General features: G+C 38.4%; 1 protein-coding gene across 10 annotated transcripts in view; it reads left to right on the plus strand.

The window, feature by feature from the left end:
• Positions 1-17418, plus strand: part of tbc1d1 (TBC1 domain family member 1) — a 131017-nt gene that overhangs the window by 48411 nt on the left and 65188 nt on the right. For all 10 annotated transcript variants that reach the window (XM_008119004.3, XM_008119002.3, XM_016996746.2 and 7 more), the window contains one exon: positions 14747-15274. In XM_008119004.3, coding sequence (XP_008117211.2) covers positions 14747-15274 — 528 coding nt within the window. The remainder of the gene's footprint in view (positions 1-14746; positions 15275-17418) is intronic.

Raw genomic sequence — 17418 nt, forward strand, 5'->3', positions numbered from 1 at the left:
TGGAATATAACTTCTAAAATTATTTCCTATGGTGAGATGAAGGACCTCATCAAGTGGACTCTTGGCTCCATTTCCATGCGCTGTAGAAACGGAGCCCCATGGGAATCTCATGGAGGATATCACATGATGTAAAGGCACTTCTGGTGGGATTTCGTAGGGCTCCATTTCCGCAGCGCATGGAAATGGAGCCGAACACCCATCCTCAGGAGTTGTGTGTTACTGGACTCCAAATATCTGAAAATTAGGAAAGACTGGGAAAGGAGGTGCAATATCTAGACATCCCAGAAAATGGGGAAAGACAGTAGGGAACAAAATAAGACATGTTCACTGGCTTCCCTATACTCCTCGTCTCTCGCTTCTGGGATGAAGTCTGAAGGCAGAGGACTTTTTCTTTTTAGAACGAAAGTGATATAGCTTTGTGATACTGCCATCTGCAGTAAAAGATTTTCAGTTTAGCAACTGTAAGAAATTCATGCTAGAAACCCAGAAAAGCCACAATGGATAAAAAAAATGCTACTGAGTTAGATGGAGCAATCTGATTCAAATCAAACTTGTTGATTCCTTTGGAATTTGTCTTTTAATAGAAGTCCCGCAAAAGACACCTGTTGTCAGGCATTTCAGTGAGACATGTGCATCCTCTACAGTATTAGGGATGTTTCCTATCCTAATTATAGAACTATAGAAAAACAGCATTCTGGAGCATATGGGTTTTAAAAAAAACTGCTTCAATAAAATTGCAAAGTAAAGCTACTGTATGTCCCTGGGATCCTTTATAACAGTGGTTCTCAACCTGGGGTCCCCAGATGTTTTTAGCTTATAACTCCCAGAAATCCCAGCCAGTTTACCAGATATTAGGATTTTTGGGAGCTGAAGGCCAAAAACGTCTGGGGACCCCAGATTGAGAACCACTGTTTTCTAAGATTGTTACTTCTCTTTATTCCAGTATCCCAAAATCATGGTAAAGTAGACTAGATTACTATATTTTTTATTTACTGTTAAAGTGGAATCTACACTGTAAAACGCTATCCTTGAGGAGCTGCTACTATTTGTTGGTTGAGCATGCTTGCCTCTGAAGTACTTTCCTGGAGATGTAGCAGTCAGATTGCCCTCACATCCAATTTAGATTAAGATTAAGACTAAAAATTTAAAACTATTGTTTTATTTATCCATGCATATATTTTAATGACGTAAATTAATTTACATTTATTTTAACATGATTAAAAGATATAAACTGCAGTTAGTCATAATATTAAAATATAACTAAACTGATTGTGTTAAGTGACATAAAAGCAAAATTAAAAACAAGAAAAAGGGGAAAAGGCAACACCCTTCCTCCATGTTAACAAGTCACTTTCTTAGCAGTCAGCCAGCTTCTCAATTTTTTTTCAGCTTGTCTGACTCAAAAAGACTTTGTCTGTTGGCAAAAGGACAGCAGAGAGATAGGCAAACCAGCTTGCCTTAGGAAGGATTTCCACAACCTGAAAACAGTGATCAAGAAGACCTTCTCTTTATGTATTAACCAATAGGGCTGCCAGTATGGTGGGACAGATAATCATTCACACTTCACAAGGCAGGCTATTACTAGACATGTATGCGAAATTCGTTCCTACCATTTCTACTGTTTCTTTCGTGTTTTCCGTTCTTCGGAAGCACAGTATAGGAAGCCCCCTCCACACACAAAAATCTATTCAACATGAAAACCTACCTTCATGTGGATCTGAACTTGCCTCCTTGCCTTGGAAAGTGAGTGTGTGTGTAGTGGGGCATGCAGGCAGGCAGTCCAGGAGCTCAGCTGCAGGCTCACCACTCATGCAGTCTCGGAGAGTGTGATGGGGCGTGTTTGTTGGGGTATCCAGGCAGGCAGGCCCAGAGTGTGCCTGCAGCTGAGTGCCTCTTACTCCAGAGTAATAAGTACTTGGCTGCTGGCTGCATATTATTGGCGACAAATGATTCCTAGCAAGAAGTATCATTTCCTGAGATAGGAGTCCAAGTTCTGCTTATTTACAGAATATTGTAATATGGATTCTAGTAGTAGTGGTTATATCCATAACGAAAAATGCCCAGGCAAAGTTATTGACTATGTTCTTACAGGAAAATATACCATAACTACTAAGATAACCCCAGGAAGAATGTGATGCAGAAAAGTAGGACACTAAACCATGGGGACAAAGACAATTCTGAGCACAAAACATAAAATAGGACAGGCAAATGCAGATCAAATATGTGGGATTAACAACAACTGGGCTATTTTGTCTTTAGAATTGGGATTGTTAGCAAACACTGAGTAAGTACAACCTGTATGAAACTAAGCAATTGAGACACAAACTTGAGAGCGGATTTTAGACAACAATGCAATTATTCTTTGTCCTAGTGCATTAGAGCACATGATATGTCTGAAGATGCTTTCAGTAAATGGAAAATAAGATCAGGAACCTAATGTATTACCTGTTTCTAATGCACTTCCAAGAACATGTGACACAGAGGAAAGGCAGCAGGTTTCCTTGTATAGAAATATTTTTAATTGTTAAGAGAGCTTATAAAGAGTTTTATAAAGAGCACAATTTAACCAAGCCGTCCTGGACAAAACAAAGGATCTTGATACTAAATGTACCTTACATTCTGTGCTAGGTCTATATTTACTATGAGTTCTGCAAGGGTAGTCTGCCATTGTGCCTTCCTTTAGTTGACTTGGTTATTGTTCAGTTCCCATAATACAAGGATTGATTATTTAAATTTTATTTCTTAAAGCTGTATGTTTGCTTCCCCAAGTAAACTTTCAAATTTGTTTGAAAGATAGAGCCTATGTATTTTGTCTACTTGGATGGGACAGTTTTATATTCTTGGTAGTTTCTCAGCCTTTAGCATTCTAGATAAGTAAAATTAAACAAGTAGTTTATCATATTTTACGATTAATTCAGGGAAATGTTACCTCTGCCTGAACCAACTGGGAAGAGTAAGATGTCATGCCCATGTTTGCTCAGTTAAATTGCACTTTTAATTAAGCAGTTGCAGCCATTGAAGTAAGCTGACGGCAAAGGGGGTAAATGGAGGCAGGGGGAGTATAAATTTCAACAGCTGGGAAAAGTGGAACAACACAAAATAACTGGGCCTGTCTTTACCATGTTGGTGGGAATGTTGGACTCAGCTGGCTTTCAAAATGGTCAGCTGGTTATGTTTTGCTTCCCTCACATGCAGAAAGCAAGGGGTGTATGAAGCCATTTCCGTAATCACTGACATTCCTGGCCTCTGCCCTTTTTCATTTCTTGAGAGAACAGGACTTTGGGAAAACCTCCACATGCCAAATTGGATGAAGATTATAAGCACAGTTCAGAGGCTCCTCTCCCCTGTTATATACTGTTCTGTTTATTTCTGGATTGTTTGTTTTATTTCATATGGCTGATTATGTTGTGTACTAGTGCTAGTTAAGTGTAAGAAAACATACTGAACTGCTAGGGCTTGATCTATACATTTTGAATAACTATGAGGTACATCCCTTTTAAAGGCCTCCTTGTTCAGAATGTAGCAGTGAGAATGGAGTGTGAAAACTGAATATCAGAAGCTTTATAACAGTGGTTCTCAACCTGTGGGTCCCCAGGTGTTTTGGCCTACAACTCCCAGAAATCCCAGCCAGTTTACCAGCTGTTAGGATTTCTGGGAGTTGAAAGCCAAAACATCTGGGGAACCACAGGTTGAGAACCACTGGTTTATGCCAAAGCAGACCTTTGTTCCTGAGAATAATTTCCCCCAGTGCCATTGCAGAGATGGGGGAGTCTTCTCCACGGGTGGGGTGAGATGAACATTGCTTTCCTACCAACATTTGTTAATTAGGAAGAGCAGACAAAGCTAAGGTGGGTTTTGGAAGCAGAGAAATCCTGAAATTGATGTACTGATGGGGAAGATATCCAAATTAGCCTACTAGGAAAAGCAAATCTTTCTCCCTTTCCCACCCTCTAGCTGAGTTAAGTGAAGATATACCCTGTTTCCCCTAAAATAAGACATCCCCAGAAAATAAGACCTAGTAGAGGTTTTGCTGAATTGCTAAATATAAGGCCTCCCCCGAAAGTAAGACCTAGCAAAGTTTTTGTATGGAAGCATGCCCCCCGAACAGAACACCAGAGCATGCAGGATCGGTAAATGTACCTACCATAGAGTATTGTATATGGAAATAATGGTAGTAACAAGAAATTCTTGATAGGATTCACAGTTTGTCTGGTTATGCTGGTTTGTGATGACCACTACTGTACAGTATATAATAAATGTTCATTTTTTGTTCAACAATAAATGTGAATTCTTCATGGAAAAATAAGACATCCCCTGAAAATAAGACCTAGAGCATCTTTGGGAGCAAAAAATAATATAAGACACTGTCTTATTTTCAGGGAAACACGGTATGTACACTGTAGAATTATGCAGTTTGGCCCCACTTTAACTGTCATGATTCAATACTATGAAATCCTGTGGGATGTATTTTGGTGACGCAACAGGCACTTTTTGGCAAAGAAGGATAAAGATCATCTCCCAAGATTGCATAGCAAATGCACCCTGAGTGGAAGCTACTTATTCTCTTTAAATATGGTTTAAAAGGTTTTCCCCTGACATTAAGTCTATTCGTGTCCAACTCTGGGGATTGATGCCCATCTCCATTTCTAAGCCGAAGAGCTGGCATTTTCCATAGACACCCCCAAGGCCATGTTTCTGGCATGACTGCATGGAGCACTGTTACCTTCCTGCCGGAGTGGTCACTATTGATCTACTAACATTTGCATGTTTTCGAACTGCTAGGTTGGCAGAAGCTGGGGCTAACAGCAGGAGCTCACTCTGCTCTCTAGATTCGAACCACCAACCTTTCAGTTGGCAAGTTCAACAGATCAGCAGTTTAATCTGCTGCACCACTGGGGGCTCCTCTTTGAATGTAGTTTGGAGCAGTTGACGTAAACTGAGGATAAAGTGGGAGCAGGCGAGAGATATGTGGACTTTTTTAAAAGAAGTGAAAAATTTGGACAGTAGAAAATTAATTCTGATTATCTTGGCTAAACTGACACTGTTAGAGTCTATAGTGTCCACACTCCACAAAGCAAGCTCCAGACCTGGGAGGAAACCTCACCAGTGGATGGTAATCATGCTCATTGTGAGATTTTCATCTACAATTTTGAGCTCAAGTTTCACATGCCAGTTAATGAAATAGTGCATGATTTCTGCAGGCTTATATTGGCCTATTGATGTTCTGATCATTGATTTGTGGTTTTGGTGGGAGAGGGGGTGTTTTTGACATGACCATCAGAACGACCCATTCATCCACCATGCCGTGTTCACATGCTTCTTGAGTTTTTCATCAGGCTAAAACCTTTGAAGTGTATGTCACTTCATTCAAGATATTTTGAATTTTATATTGTAGATTTGGCATAATCAGCTCCATTCTCATCATTTTCATGATGAACCTGCATGGTTGGCTGTGTCACAACTAGCAGGTGTGAAAGTAAGTGGGGAAGTCCTGGGCATTGGGGTGGCTTTTTTTTTAGTCACTTGCAGGTTGAGCAACTGCAGGTCTGGCACAGCTCAGATCATCTCACTAGTTTCACCTGGAACTAGCCAATTTCAGCTCAACTATAGGCTCATTTTGTATCAGTATACAGTTTTTCTCTCTCCTTGGCCAAGCATTTGTCTAAGTTAAGATGCTGGTTCAGTACCAACTATACTCTTGAATCCTAATGAGTTAGAAGTGTCCTGAGCAGGAGGTTATTAGTATCAAAACTAATGCTATAAATTGTATCTTGAAATATACTGAGAATAGAATACAATTTGAGTGATAAATAGTGAGCATCAACTAGAAGAACTATAAATCTGTAGTGGTCACATGAAATTTCTACCTGTTTCTCATTCCCTTTTAAATAAAAACAAATGTCGCTCTCTAGAGAAAATGTTCTGCGTGACGTACAAAACTGTTGAACTGCGACAGCAAGTCTGCACCCAAAATTGTTCCTATAAAATTTTGAGATGAAATGTTTTACGATAACTGGAGTCCAGATAGTTTCACACGGTCCAGATTAGTCTTAATTCGCAAGAAGTAAAAAAAAGATGGATAAACATGCAGCAGCAGCAAGAAAAAGCCAGAGATATTCTATCACTTTTGGATTTAGGAATGCTTAATAATCCAAATGAGTAATATAGGCAAACGCATTGCATGGGTAAACTGTAAACTCTAATCTTTTGAATAGTGTTTAAACATGAAAGTAAACAAGATTGATTATAATGGTTTGAGAGTTTTAAAGCAGACTAAGTCGTGTTTGTTCAAGTAGAACGGGAAGTACAGATTTGTTCTGTTTCTGTTTTGTTTATAGTAGTCTATGAACTGTAACAAAGAAACTTCATTTATTTTACAAAGAATAGATACCATTTTATTATAAAATACACAAGACACTTTGTACATAGTTGTAAAACACTTGATTTTAAACTATGAAACTTTTGTCCAAGTATGTTTGATTTCTCTTTGACCTCTCCATATATTATGTGGGTTGAAAATGTTCACCTAAAGCTATCGAAAGTGAATGAAGCAATCCTCCACATTTGCTGAAGTTAGGGACCCAGAACCCATGCAAAATGGGAAAATACACTAATAAAAATCTATTTTCCCCCCTCAGAAAAGTACCTCTAGGGATCAGTAAGTTCTCCTGTATATGTCTGTGGTCAACTTCCAGCAGAACCATAGAGTTGTGTTAGAGCAGTGGTTCTCAACCTTGGCTCCCCAGATGTTTTTGGCCTCCAACTCCCAGAAATCCTAACAGCTGGTAAACTGGTTGGTATTTCTGGGAGTTGTAGGCCAAAAACATCTGAGGACCCCAGATTGAGAACTACTGTGTTAGAGGATCTAGAGATTCCTAGGGAGATGTTCAAGATTCATATTAATAGAAGTCATGAATAATGACCTCCTCAAACATTAAACTTGCAAATATAGATAGCTCAATGTACTTTTTAAAAAAGCATTTCATAAAGGGATCTTTAGATAACTTTTCAGAGATCAGTTGTCTAAAAGTCCCTTCTGAATGTAGTCTCATGGCTACATTTATTTACCAGTCCCTACTACTTTTATTCTCTAAATTTGCCTGACATACATACTTGGGGACCTAAAATTATTTATTATTTATCCCCTGGTTCTGTGTATAAAATAATACATGGAAGAAGCAAATATAGGTTTAACCCTTATTGAGGTACACAGGAAATTGAGTCCACAAGAGTCAATTGAAACAGCATTAGACCTGCAAGATAAGCAAGGTTGCCTGAAGAGAAGTAAACAATGTCTCTGAATTTTAGAGAATTACCATCAATTTAAGTAGTTTGTTTTGTTTGGCTAACAAAAGACTACTTGGACAAACATTATCCACACAAATCATCTGCAATTATTCTTTTCTTTGCAAACATAGATGACTGACAGCAACCTCACTCCACATGGGTTTTGGAGAAAATGACATGAAAAGGAAGATCAAGGACCTAAAGCAAGGGCAGCGCTTTATTCCATTACCCTTCTTTCCCTAAACTGGAGGAAGAAGCTTTTTCTTCTGCCCTTTCTTCTGCTTTCATGCCTTGCCATCCGAAGAGGACCTTTGTCATGCTTAGTCCCTACTCCAGCATTGACCTGTGTATATGTCAACTTACTTTTTGCGGTAGATTTTTTTGTCATTTTTTTATATCTTACACACGAGTGTATATGGCACTTGCACATTTTATTATTCCATCTATTATTTATAGTATTTATATACCACTTTATGTAATATAATTTCTAAGTGCAGTACTCCTCTGATACGATATAAAAATAGTATAATACTATTAAAAACATTTTAAAACAATAAATAATTAATAGGAAAAAGGAGAAGTTACCACAAAATGAAGTTAGCCTGCATAAACAGGTATGTTTTCAATAGGTATTTCAAACTGAACACTGTACCCATCTCTAGACCATTTGGAATGGGTGTTCCAGAAGGAATATGCAACCTCTAACCAAGGTGTGCTTTCACTGTTGCATAAATAGATGCTGTGGATTGTGGGACAACCAAATAAAGCCTCTGTTGAGTATCTTGGGTACATACAAGAGCAGGCAGTTTATTAAGTATCTTGTCTTTGAGGTGTTGAGGGCTTTTAATGTTAACACCAATACTTTGAACTAATTGGTAGATAACAATGCATGAATAGGGAAAAACTACTCCTGCACCCTGGAAAAATTGTAGTGCATTAACTGAAGCTATTAGTGGTCTCTTGAGTGACATTTTCCCACCGGTATTATAGAACAGAGACTTTTTGTCCATTCTGCTTCTGCAGAATTCTGGGAAACATAGCTTAGGGAAGTCGAAGACCTTTCTAGCTAAGAACTCCAAAGGCTCCACCCTGAACTACATTTCCCAGAATTCTGCAGGAGCAACTTGGATGATTGGCAGATAATAGCCTCATTCTATGGTGGGAAAACATCAAAGATTGTCTTAAGTAATTTGTACATCCAGTGGTTGAGGCAGATTCAGGAGAAACTCTTCCAAAAATACATAATATACATTAGAGGGAGTAAAACCCCATCTCAAACAAATAAGCACAACCATCTAGGACTTGGGGACTACCTATTTCCAATCATCCATCTTAATAAGATTGTGATTCAGTTTATCCATCAACATTCAGCTCAGAGCTGTATTTTGGCATGGATGTAGACCATGAACACATGACTTTTCTTGATTAAGATGTTAGAGCAGTGGTTCTCAACCTGTGGGTCCCCAGGTATTTTGGCCTGCAACTCCCAGAAATCTCAGCCAGTTTGCCAAATGTTAACATTTCTGGGAGTTGAAGGCCAAAACATCTGGGGACCCACAGGTTGAGAACCACTGTGTTAGAAATAGAACAGTCTGTTATCTGCATATTGACATTGTCTTTGCCTGGCTCCCCTAATAACCACTTCTAATGGCTTCTTTTACATTTTACAAAACAGTGAAAACAAGATAGTTCTCTATGTGTGTGTACCTTCGAGTCATTTTTTACTTGGAGTGATTCTACAGCAACCCTATCATGAAGTTTCCTTGGCAATATTTATTCAGCATGGGGTTACCATTGCTTTTACTCTGAGCTTTGAGAGTCATCACTTGGGAAGTTCACCTAGTGGGTTTCTTTAGTCAAGCATGGATTTGAACCCTTGTCTTCCAGGCTGTAGTACACACTCAAACCACTGCACAATGCATAATACCCTGAATCATCCCATAGGTCCAGGGGTTCGCAACACAGTTATCCAGTATTCTTCTCTTGAAATGACCCCAAAATAATTCAGGTCTGCAAGTTATCATTTTGAACTCTGGATTCATTGAGATCTGTTGGTGTGGAAAAAAAAAGAACAACTATATAGAAGCCATGTTTTGCTCATAGACCATTCCATTGATCATTTATCTTTGTCTAGTTCCTTGGCTGAACACACAGTCTATTTTTGCAAACAGAAAAACAATTTGAAGTTTAAAAAGCTCCTCTCCCTTCCGAAGGTTTTCAGAAAAAAAGTTGTCAGATTCTAAAGAAAAAATTAACAGCTGGCAAATGAGCAAATAAGAAATGGAAGAGGTAGGAGTACAGATGAGTAAACAGGGAAGGTGAAGGCAGGCATGGAAGCAAAATCTAACATGTAAAAAAGGGTACAAATGTCAGATGACTAGGACAGAGAAGATAGAGAGGGAAGGCATGGAAGAAAAAACTAGCAAATGTAGAACAGGGAGACAAATGTGAGAATAATAACTAAGAGGGAAAGACTGAGCAACTGAAAGAATAGAGATTAGAGAGAAGATTGAACACAAGGTGAAGTGGAGGATAGGGAGTGAGGAAGTGAGGCCTCAAAAGTGTTGGTGAAATTAGAAGGGAAAGAAATGAATAATAATAATACTAATACTAATAATAATAATAATAATAATAATAATAATAATAATAATAACTTTATTTTTATACCCTGCCCCATCTCCCCGAAGGGACTCGGGGCGGCTTACATGGGGCCTGGCCTGATAAAACAAACAAATAACAGTAACAGAGCAATAAAACAATTATCCCAGTAAAAACATCAACATCAATAAAAACAATCATTAAAATCAACAAGCAGGGTACAGTGTTAAAAACAGGAGACTAATTCATAGATCCCAGGAAAAGTGCAGAGTGTTCCGAAATGGGGAAAGGAAATTTGACAGTTGAATGGACAATAAAGTGCGGTATAAAATGGCAAGACAACAACAATGGGGCTATTATGGAATGGGCAGATAGATCAATCCAGCAACAATTAAAGGCTATAATAAACCGGGTTGTGTGGAACATTACAGGCAGTAATAAGTGGTGGTTTCCATGTCAATTGGCTGATGATGCAGCTTTTTGTCTGAACTATAAAGTGCTCATCAAGGTGCTGAATATTATAGGAATACGTATCAGCACCTTGGATAGCTCCTTTAAAGTCTGGAATTAAAAAAAAAACCCAGCTCACAGCCCAACTATTATGGAAGCTGCTTGTGTCTAGATTTTCCCATTAACCCAGGTAAATTTAATCATTAATAATAATTTTAACTGTTTTATAGTGCATTGCACAATTTTTATATATGTGTTTTATTGTAAGCCACCCTGAGTCCCCTGTTGGGTGAGAAGGGCGGGATATAAATATTGTAATAAATCAATAATAAATAAATTTGTATTGTGGGTTCCCCTTGTCTTTTCTGCATTCCCTTACATGTAGGTTTGGTCACAATGATAAAATCCTCCCTCTGCTCCTGTGCTGAATCTGGAAGTAACTTTAAGTTCAGAATTATTTGCCTAAAGTAAAGAAGTTTGTAATATTAAGAATGAAATTCTGTTTATGATTTGGATTCTGAAGCAAAAATACATCTTGACATCTTGTTTTCCATTTTAAGTGCATCCAAAACTATATGCAAATCTCCTGGGCCTGAAGGAAGGAAAAGACAAATTACAATTCTCAAGACATTCTTGAAAAGAAATGAGAAGGTTTAAGCCTTACTGGGCAGTGCTAAGTGCAATAAGATTTGTTAAGTTCAAGTTCAAGTTCACTTTATTATGATCAATGATCAGCTCATAAGAAGAGGGATCCAGTCCCGCACAAACACATCAGGTCTAAAGGGTTAGGAAATTTAAAGGAAGACAGCTCAATACTGAATATGGTTTTTCATGCTTAGTTATGTTTTACTTTGATTGTTTATAATGTCTTATATTTGTGTGTTCAATTGCTGTTGATTTTGTATTGTATTTTAACATGTTGGAAGCCGCTTTGTGTCCTTTCGTGGGAGAAAAGCAGCATATAAATAAAGATTTATTATTATTATTATTATTATTATTATTATTATTATTATTATTATTATTATTATCTTTTCACCAAAACTGAAAGCTTCCCTAAAGTATGCAATATATCATACAGTACGGCCCCTGTATCTATGGTGGATACATTCCAAGACTCCCCTGTAGATACCTGAAACTGTGGATGATGGATACACCTATATTTTGACTATGCCTGCGCCAGAGTTATACCAGAGAATTGTACTGGAGGACTTGGAGAGGAGAATTTTTTTTAGTATGTGGGGATGAGGAGAGGCGAACAAGAATTAAAAAGTTGTTGTTGTTGTTGTTGTTGTTGTTATTATTATTATTATTATTATTAAACCACGAATATCAATTCTATGCTAAGGAAGTTATACTATACTGTAGTTTTCTCAGAATGTATTGTCGAAGGCTTTCATGGCCAAAATCACTGGAGTGTTGTGTGGTGTCCGGGTTTTATGGCCGTGTTCTAGCAGCATTTTCTCCTAACGTTTCGCCTGCATCTGTGGCTGGCATCGTCAGAGGCATCTGCACCATCAAATCCTCTGAAAATGACAGCCACAGATGCAGGCGAAACATCAGGAGAAAATGTTGCTATTGTACACAATACTCCATTTTCTCAGAATGTTTGAGGAATAATATTTCTAAAATAAAAGCAAATACTAACTTAGAAATCTGTCATTTGGAGAATGCAGTATACTCTCCTCTTTCTCCTGTCTTCTGCTTTCTGTTTGAAACCAGTTGGCCATCAAAATTAATTTAATTTAATAGAAGTTCTGATGATTAGTAGAAATTCAGCAATATAGACATTTGGAGGAATTGAAGGCAGAGGTGTGAAATATTCATGTAATTTTATTTTTTTAAAAAGCTTTGCTTAACTAAAATAAATGCTAAATCATTTTGCAACATTGACAGTGCTAACTATGGGTAAAAAAATTACTCCTACATTGAAACAAATGTAAGCAGTATAGTTTTTTTTACAATAGTTTGATTATCTGCCTTGGATAGTGTGCATGGCCTTTTATGGAGTAGAAGAGAACAGATTATTTTCTTTTTCTTCTTTTTAAAGCTACTTGACATTAGATCAAAGTGCAACCAAACCATAGCGTGGCAACCTGAGTCATATGCCGCGCTCAGAGAATGAAGTCATTCTTCCTGTCTCATGTTGAGATCATTCCACTTCCTTATTGCAATCCTCTGACAAATGCTACTGATATAGTGCCCATTATTAAAATGACTTTACTGAAAACATAAAGTAAATCCTTTCTGTTACTATTAAGGATAAAATTGGCACTAGTTTTTTTTATTTTGAAAAAGGAAATAAATACACCTGTAGAGACACAAAGTTTCTCCAAAAAGTGCTTTCAGGGATTCCCCTTTTTCTGATCCAAAAATAGAAATCTGGCTCCTAAAATGTTTTCTTGAACTATTTTACATGCATTAATTCTATCATTTGATTAAATCTGACTTTTTTGTTATAAGAAAGGGAGAGAATCTGCCAAAAATATGTTTAATTTGTAGCCTAAGACTAGCATGTCTGGAATCTGAAATGATATCCCTCCCCAGTTTGATGTTACTTTTGTGGCCTATGAGCTATATCTACCTGGTGTGATCACTTGGCTTGTCAGTAACATGTCTAAACTGGAGGCATTTGAGTGGCTGAATGAACATCCCAGACTACTGTTATGCTTTTCTAAACTAGGATATCTTACTATGGGATGCAGTGTCTCCATATGACTTTTTATTGGACTGACAATCCCAATGGACTGCATAGAATTGGTTCCTAAATCAGAAAACGTAATCTTTGAATTTTTTTTTTCCGTGTCAGGAGCAACCGGAGTTGCTTCTGGAGTGAGAGAATTGGCCATCTGCAAGGACGTTGCCCAGGGGATGCCCAGATTTTTTTTTTATGTTTTACCATCCTTGTGGGAGGCTTCTCTCATGACCCCGCATGGAGCTGGAGCTGATAGAGGGAGCTCATCCGCGCTCTCCCCGGGTGGGATTCGAACCTGGCAGCTTTCAGATCAGCAACCCAACCTTCAAGTCATGAGGCTTTTATCCCTTAGGCCACCAGAGGCTCCTATCTTTGAATTGAGCCCACAGAGATATTAAACCCCTTGAATTTTTATGCCACAATTTTCAAAAGTATCTGGCACGTTCACTGTGTTGAGCATCTTTTGTACATGAAACATCCCCAATAAATCCATTTCTGTTTAAGGATATAAGGCAGTAGTTCACAACCTTTTTTTACCAGGGCCCACTTGATCAAGACTCACTTGACCAGGGCCCACTTTGACCAGGGACCACTCTCCAACATTAGTAGCAAAAGGGTTACGAATCAGTTTTTGGTCAACTTTAGATTTGTTTTGGTTATTTGGGGTGCTGATTCAGAAAATTGCATTGGATAGATACAGCAGCTCTAGTTTCTGATACAGAACATATGCCATCCAGTAGTTGTCATCTGCTCGCCCAAAGAAAAAACATATTTAATAATCTAGAGCTGATGTCGACTATCCAATGCAATGGTCAGCTCTGTGGAAAGGAGTGGAAATAAAATAAATAAATAAAGAGGAAGTAGGTTTGTGGATCAGATTTTCATTCTTGCAGACTGGATTTTTATTCTCACGGTCCACTGCTGGGCCAGGGCACGCAGTTTGGGAGCCACTGTTATAAGGTAACAAAATGTGGAAAAGTCAAAGGGATGTGTGTATATTTCTGCATGGAACTGTCTTTGCATTTACCTTTGCCTTAAAGGTAATTTTTTTTGTGTCAGAAGCGACTTGAGAACATACTGCAAGTTGCTTCTGGTGTGAGAGAATTGGTTGTCTATAGAGACGTTGCCCAGGGGACGCCTGGATGTTTTACCATCCTGCTGGGTGGCTTTTCTCATGTCCCCACAAGCTAGAGCTGACAGACGGGCGCTCAACCTTCAGGTCAGCAACTCAACCGTCAGATCAGCAGTCCAGCCAGCACAAGGGTTTAACCCATTGCGCCACTGCAGCTCTAAAGATAATCTTAAAGATAATGCTTTTATCTCACGTATGCCTTGAATGGTACATAAATACTCCTCATCAGGATTTGTGTGTGTATATATAAGTAAACACAAGAGAACCTTACATATGCACAAAGAACTTCACATCACATCAAATAGTGGCCAAAAGGGTCCCCTCATTACCATCCCATCTATTTCGGGATGACTTTTGTATCTCAACCTCATGGAAAGTTGTTATAATATGAAAATTCTGACTGTAATATATGTTGTCAGATTACACATATCTTCCTTCCTTGATGTTTGTGATCAAAATGCTTGTGCAGGCAGTGTGCATCTCACATTCTGAAAGGTTTCAGAATTCAGACAGCATTTTACTCTATCAATTCTCTTCATTTTTATTCTTCCTTGTACAAGCTCTGATTTATCATTCTCTTTTTATAGGTGCCTGAGATTATAAGCACCATCCGACAAGCTGGGAAGATTGCACGTCAAGAAGACTTTCAGAATAACCTTTCAGATGTTGAAGATCCTTTCAGCAAAAAGTTTGAAGTGCTGTTCTGCGGCCGAGTAACAGTAGCACACAAAAATGCACCCCCGGCACTCATAGATGAATGTATTGAAAAATTTAATGATGTTAGTGACACTAAAAAATTGGACTCTGATTCATTTTCCCAACAACATGAAACAGCCAACCACTCTGGAGGATTTTCCATAAGTGGTAAATTCCGATCTGTCTTCCAACCCTTGGTTAATGAAGAACAGGAGAAGAGGCCAATGAGGAAATCCTACTCTCAGCCTGGATTACGTTCTCTTGCTTTCAAAAAAGATTTGCAAGCTGAGAGCTCAAGAAGTCACAGTTTTGTCAGATCCTTTGATGATGATGTTGCTCTGAACTTAAAGAGTCAATTTATCCAAGGGCAAAATGTCCAGCCTACAGATATTGCGGGGAACCGGATTATGTTGTTCACGGTAAAACAATTGTTTTTGCTAGAAGTTTTCAACTCTACAAGCAGGTGTATAGAAATGTATATCTAAAATGTCTGGGTATCCCTACCAACTAAACTACTGCAACTAATTAATGCCACATATCTATCAATCCATCTATCTATCTCAGGAAGCATAAGCAGGAAGTTTATTTTGTCCCTGGCAGATGATCGTATGTGGATGTTGGCCTGGAATCAACCAGATGTTCACTAATTGTTTAGGCCTCATGAGAAACTACAATTTAAATCAATGGTTCCCAACCTGTGGTCCATGGACCACCAGTGATCCCCAAGAACTAAAATATGGTCCGCAGCCTCACAGTTACAACAAGAACGCCTGTTCTTGTGAAACCCTCTTATAGTGCCAAGGCAATGGGGATGTCGGGAAGGGAGTGGCTGACTACCCAACAAAAAGCATGACAACAAGCCTCCTGACTGCTGCTTCTCCTCCTCCCTCCCTCCCTCCCTCTGAGCAGAGCCGTTCCATGTGGCACCTGGAAGTGGGGGCATCTTGTTGTCTTTGTTTTTAGCCCTTTCCTGGAGTTATTTGGGGTGCTGATTCAGAAAATTGCATTGGATAGACCACATCAGCTCTAGAATATTAAATATAGGTTTCTGTGGGTGAGCAGATGGCGACTACTGGATGGAATATGTTCTTTATCAGAAACTAGAGCTGATATGGTCTATCTAATGCAATTTTCTGAATCGGCACCTAAATAACCAAACCAAACCAGTTTACCAAAAACTGAATCATAACCATTTTGGTATTAATGTTGGAGAGTGATCCCTGGTCAAAGTGGTTCCTGGTTAAAAAAAAAAGGTTGGGAACTACTGATTTAAATAGTAATAATCCAATTTGTAATTAACACTGTAGAAAGTGAACCAACATGGTGTAGCAGTTTGAGTGTCAGACTAGGACTGAACAAGTCACACTCTACCTCATCCTGAGAGAAAGCCCATAGCAAACGCTCTGTCAATAAATCTTGCCCAATCTTGCCATTAAGTGGGGAATACGCATAATAACAATAAAATAGGAAAATTATGTAACAAACTATTAGTGGAACATAACTTTTGGTGATGCATTGGTTTCACAGTTATCCCTAATTACTTGTGAAAAAATTACAAAATTGTGCTAATAAGCAGTTCTTTTGAAGCACAGTATTACATAAGTATATGCTAGACACATTTAGACAATCATACATTGGATCATTTGTACAGAGTCTTTGCTTATTCATTTTGTACAAGTGAAGGAATTAGAAAGTCTTCTCTTAACTGTTTTTCTTTTACCTATTTCTTCCATCGTAATATGCCATTGATTGTAAGTCATACTCAAATTTCAACCACCACCAACAACAAAAATACATAAGATAGGTAAAGGTAAAGGTTTTCCCCTGGCATTAAGTCTAGTCATGTCCAACTCTGGGGTTTGGTGCTCATCTCCATTTCTACGCCAAAGAGCCGGTGTTGTCTATAGACACCTCCATGGTCATGTGGCTGGCATAACTGCATTAAGCACTGTTATCATCCCGCCTGAGGGGTACCTGTTGATCTACTCATATTTGCATGTTTTTGAACTGCTAGGTTAGCAGAAGCTGGGGCTAACAGTGGGAGCTCACTCCTCTCCCCAGATTCGAACTGCCAACCTTTTGGTAATAAGATACATAAGATAAACCTGCAATTTTAAGATGCATCCCATTTTTAAAGATGTTTATATAGGAAAAAGTGTCTTAGAACTGTAGAAATACAATATTTATTTCAAAACATTTATGTCCTATCTATTTTCTGTTTCTGGGACACTTGCAATAAATTAATATGTAACCATTAATAATAACCTTCTATACCATAGAACACAAAGCCAGAGTAGATTTAGTTTATTTACTTTTAAAACTTCCATAAGCAGCCTATTCATAGGTCCCTGCACTCACCTGCAGACCCTCCACCAAAACTCTGCACTTGGAAAGGCAATCATATTCGGCCGTGAGTGATAACCTATGATGATGGTTCATCTTACGTTATCTATTCATCATGTCCACTGGTTGTGGAACAAAGTAGGATTTAAAACCATGACACTCCCTTAATAGTCATGCTTTTCCTTTTTGGACAAAATGGGAAGTGGTAGTTAACTGAAGC

Source organism: Anolis carolinensis, chromosome 5, assembly GCF_035594765.1.
Source record: "Anolis carolinensis isolate JA03-04 chromosome 5, rAnoCar3.1.pri, whole genome shotgun sequence".
In the NCBI taxonomy this organism is placed as follows: Eukaryota; Metazoa; Chordata; class Lepidosauria; order Squamata; family Dactyloidae; genus Anolis; species Anolis carolinensis.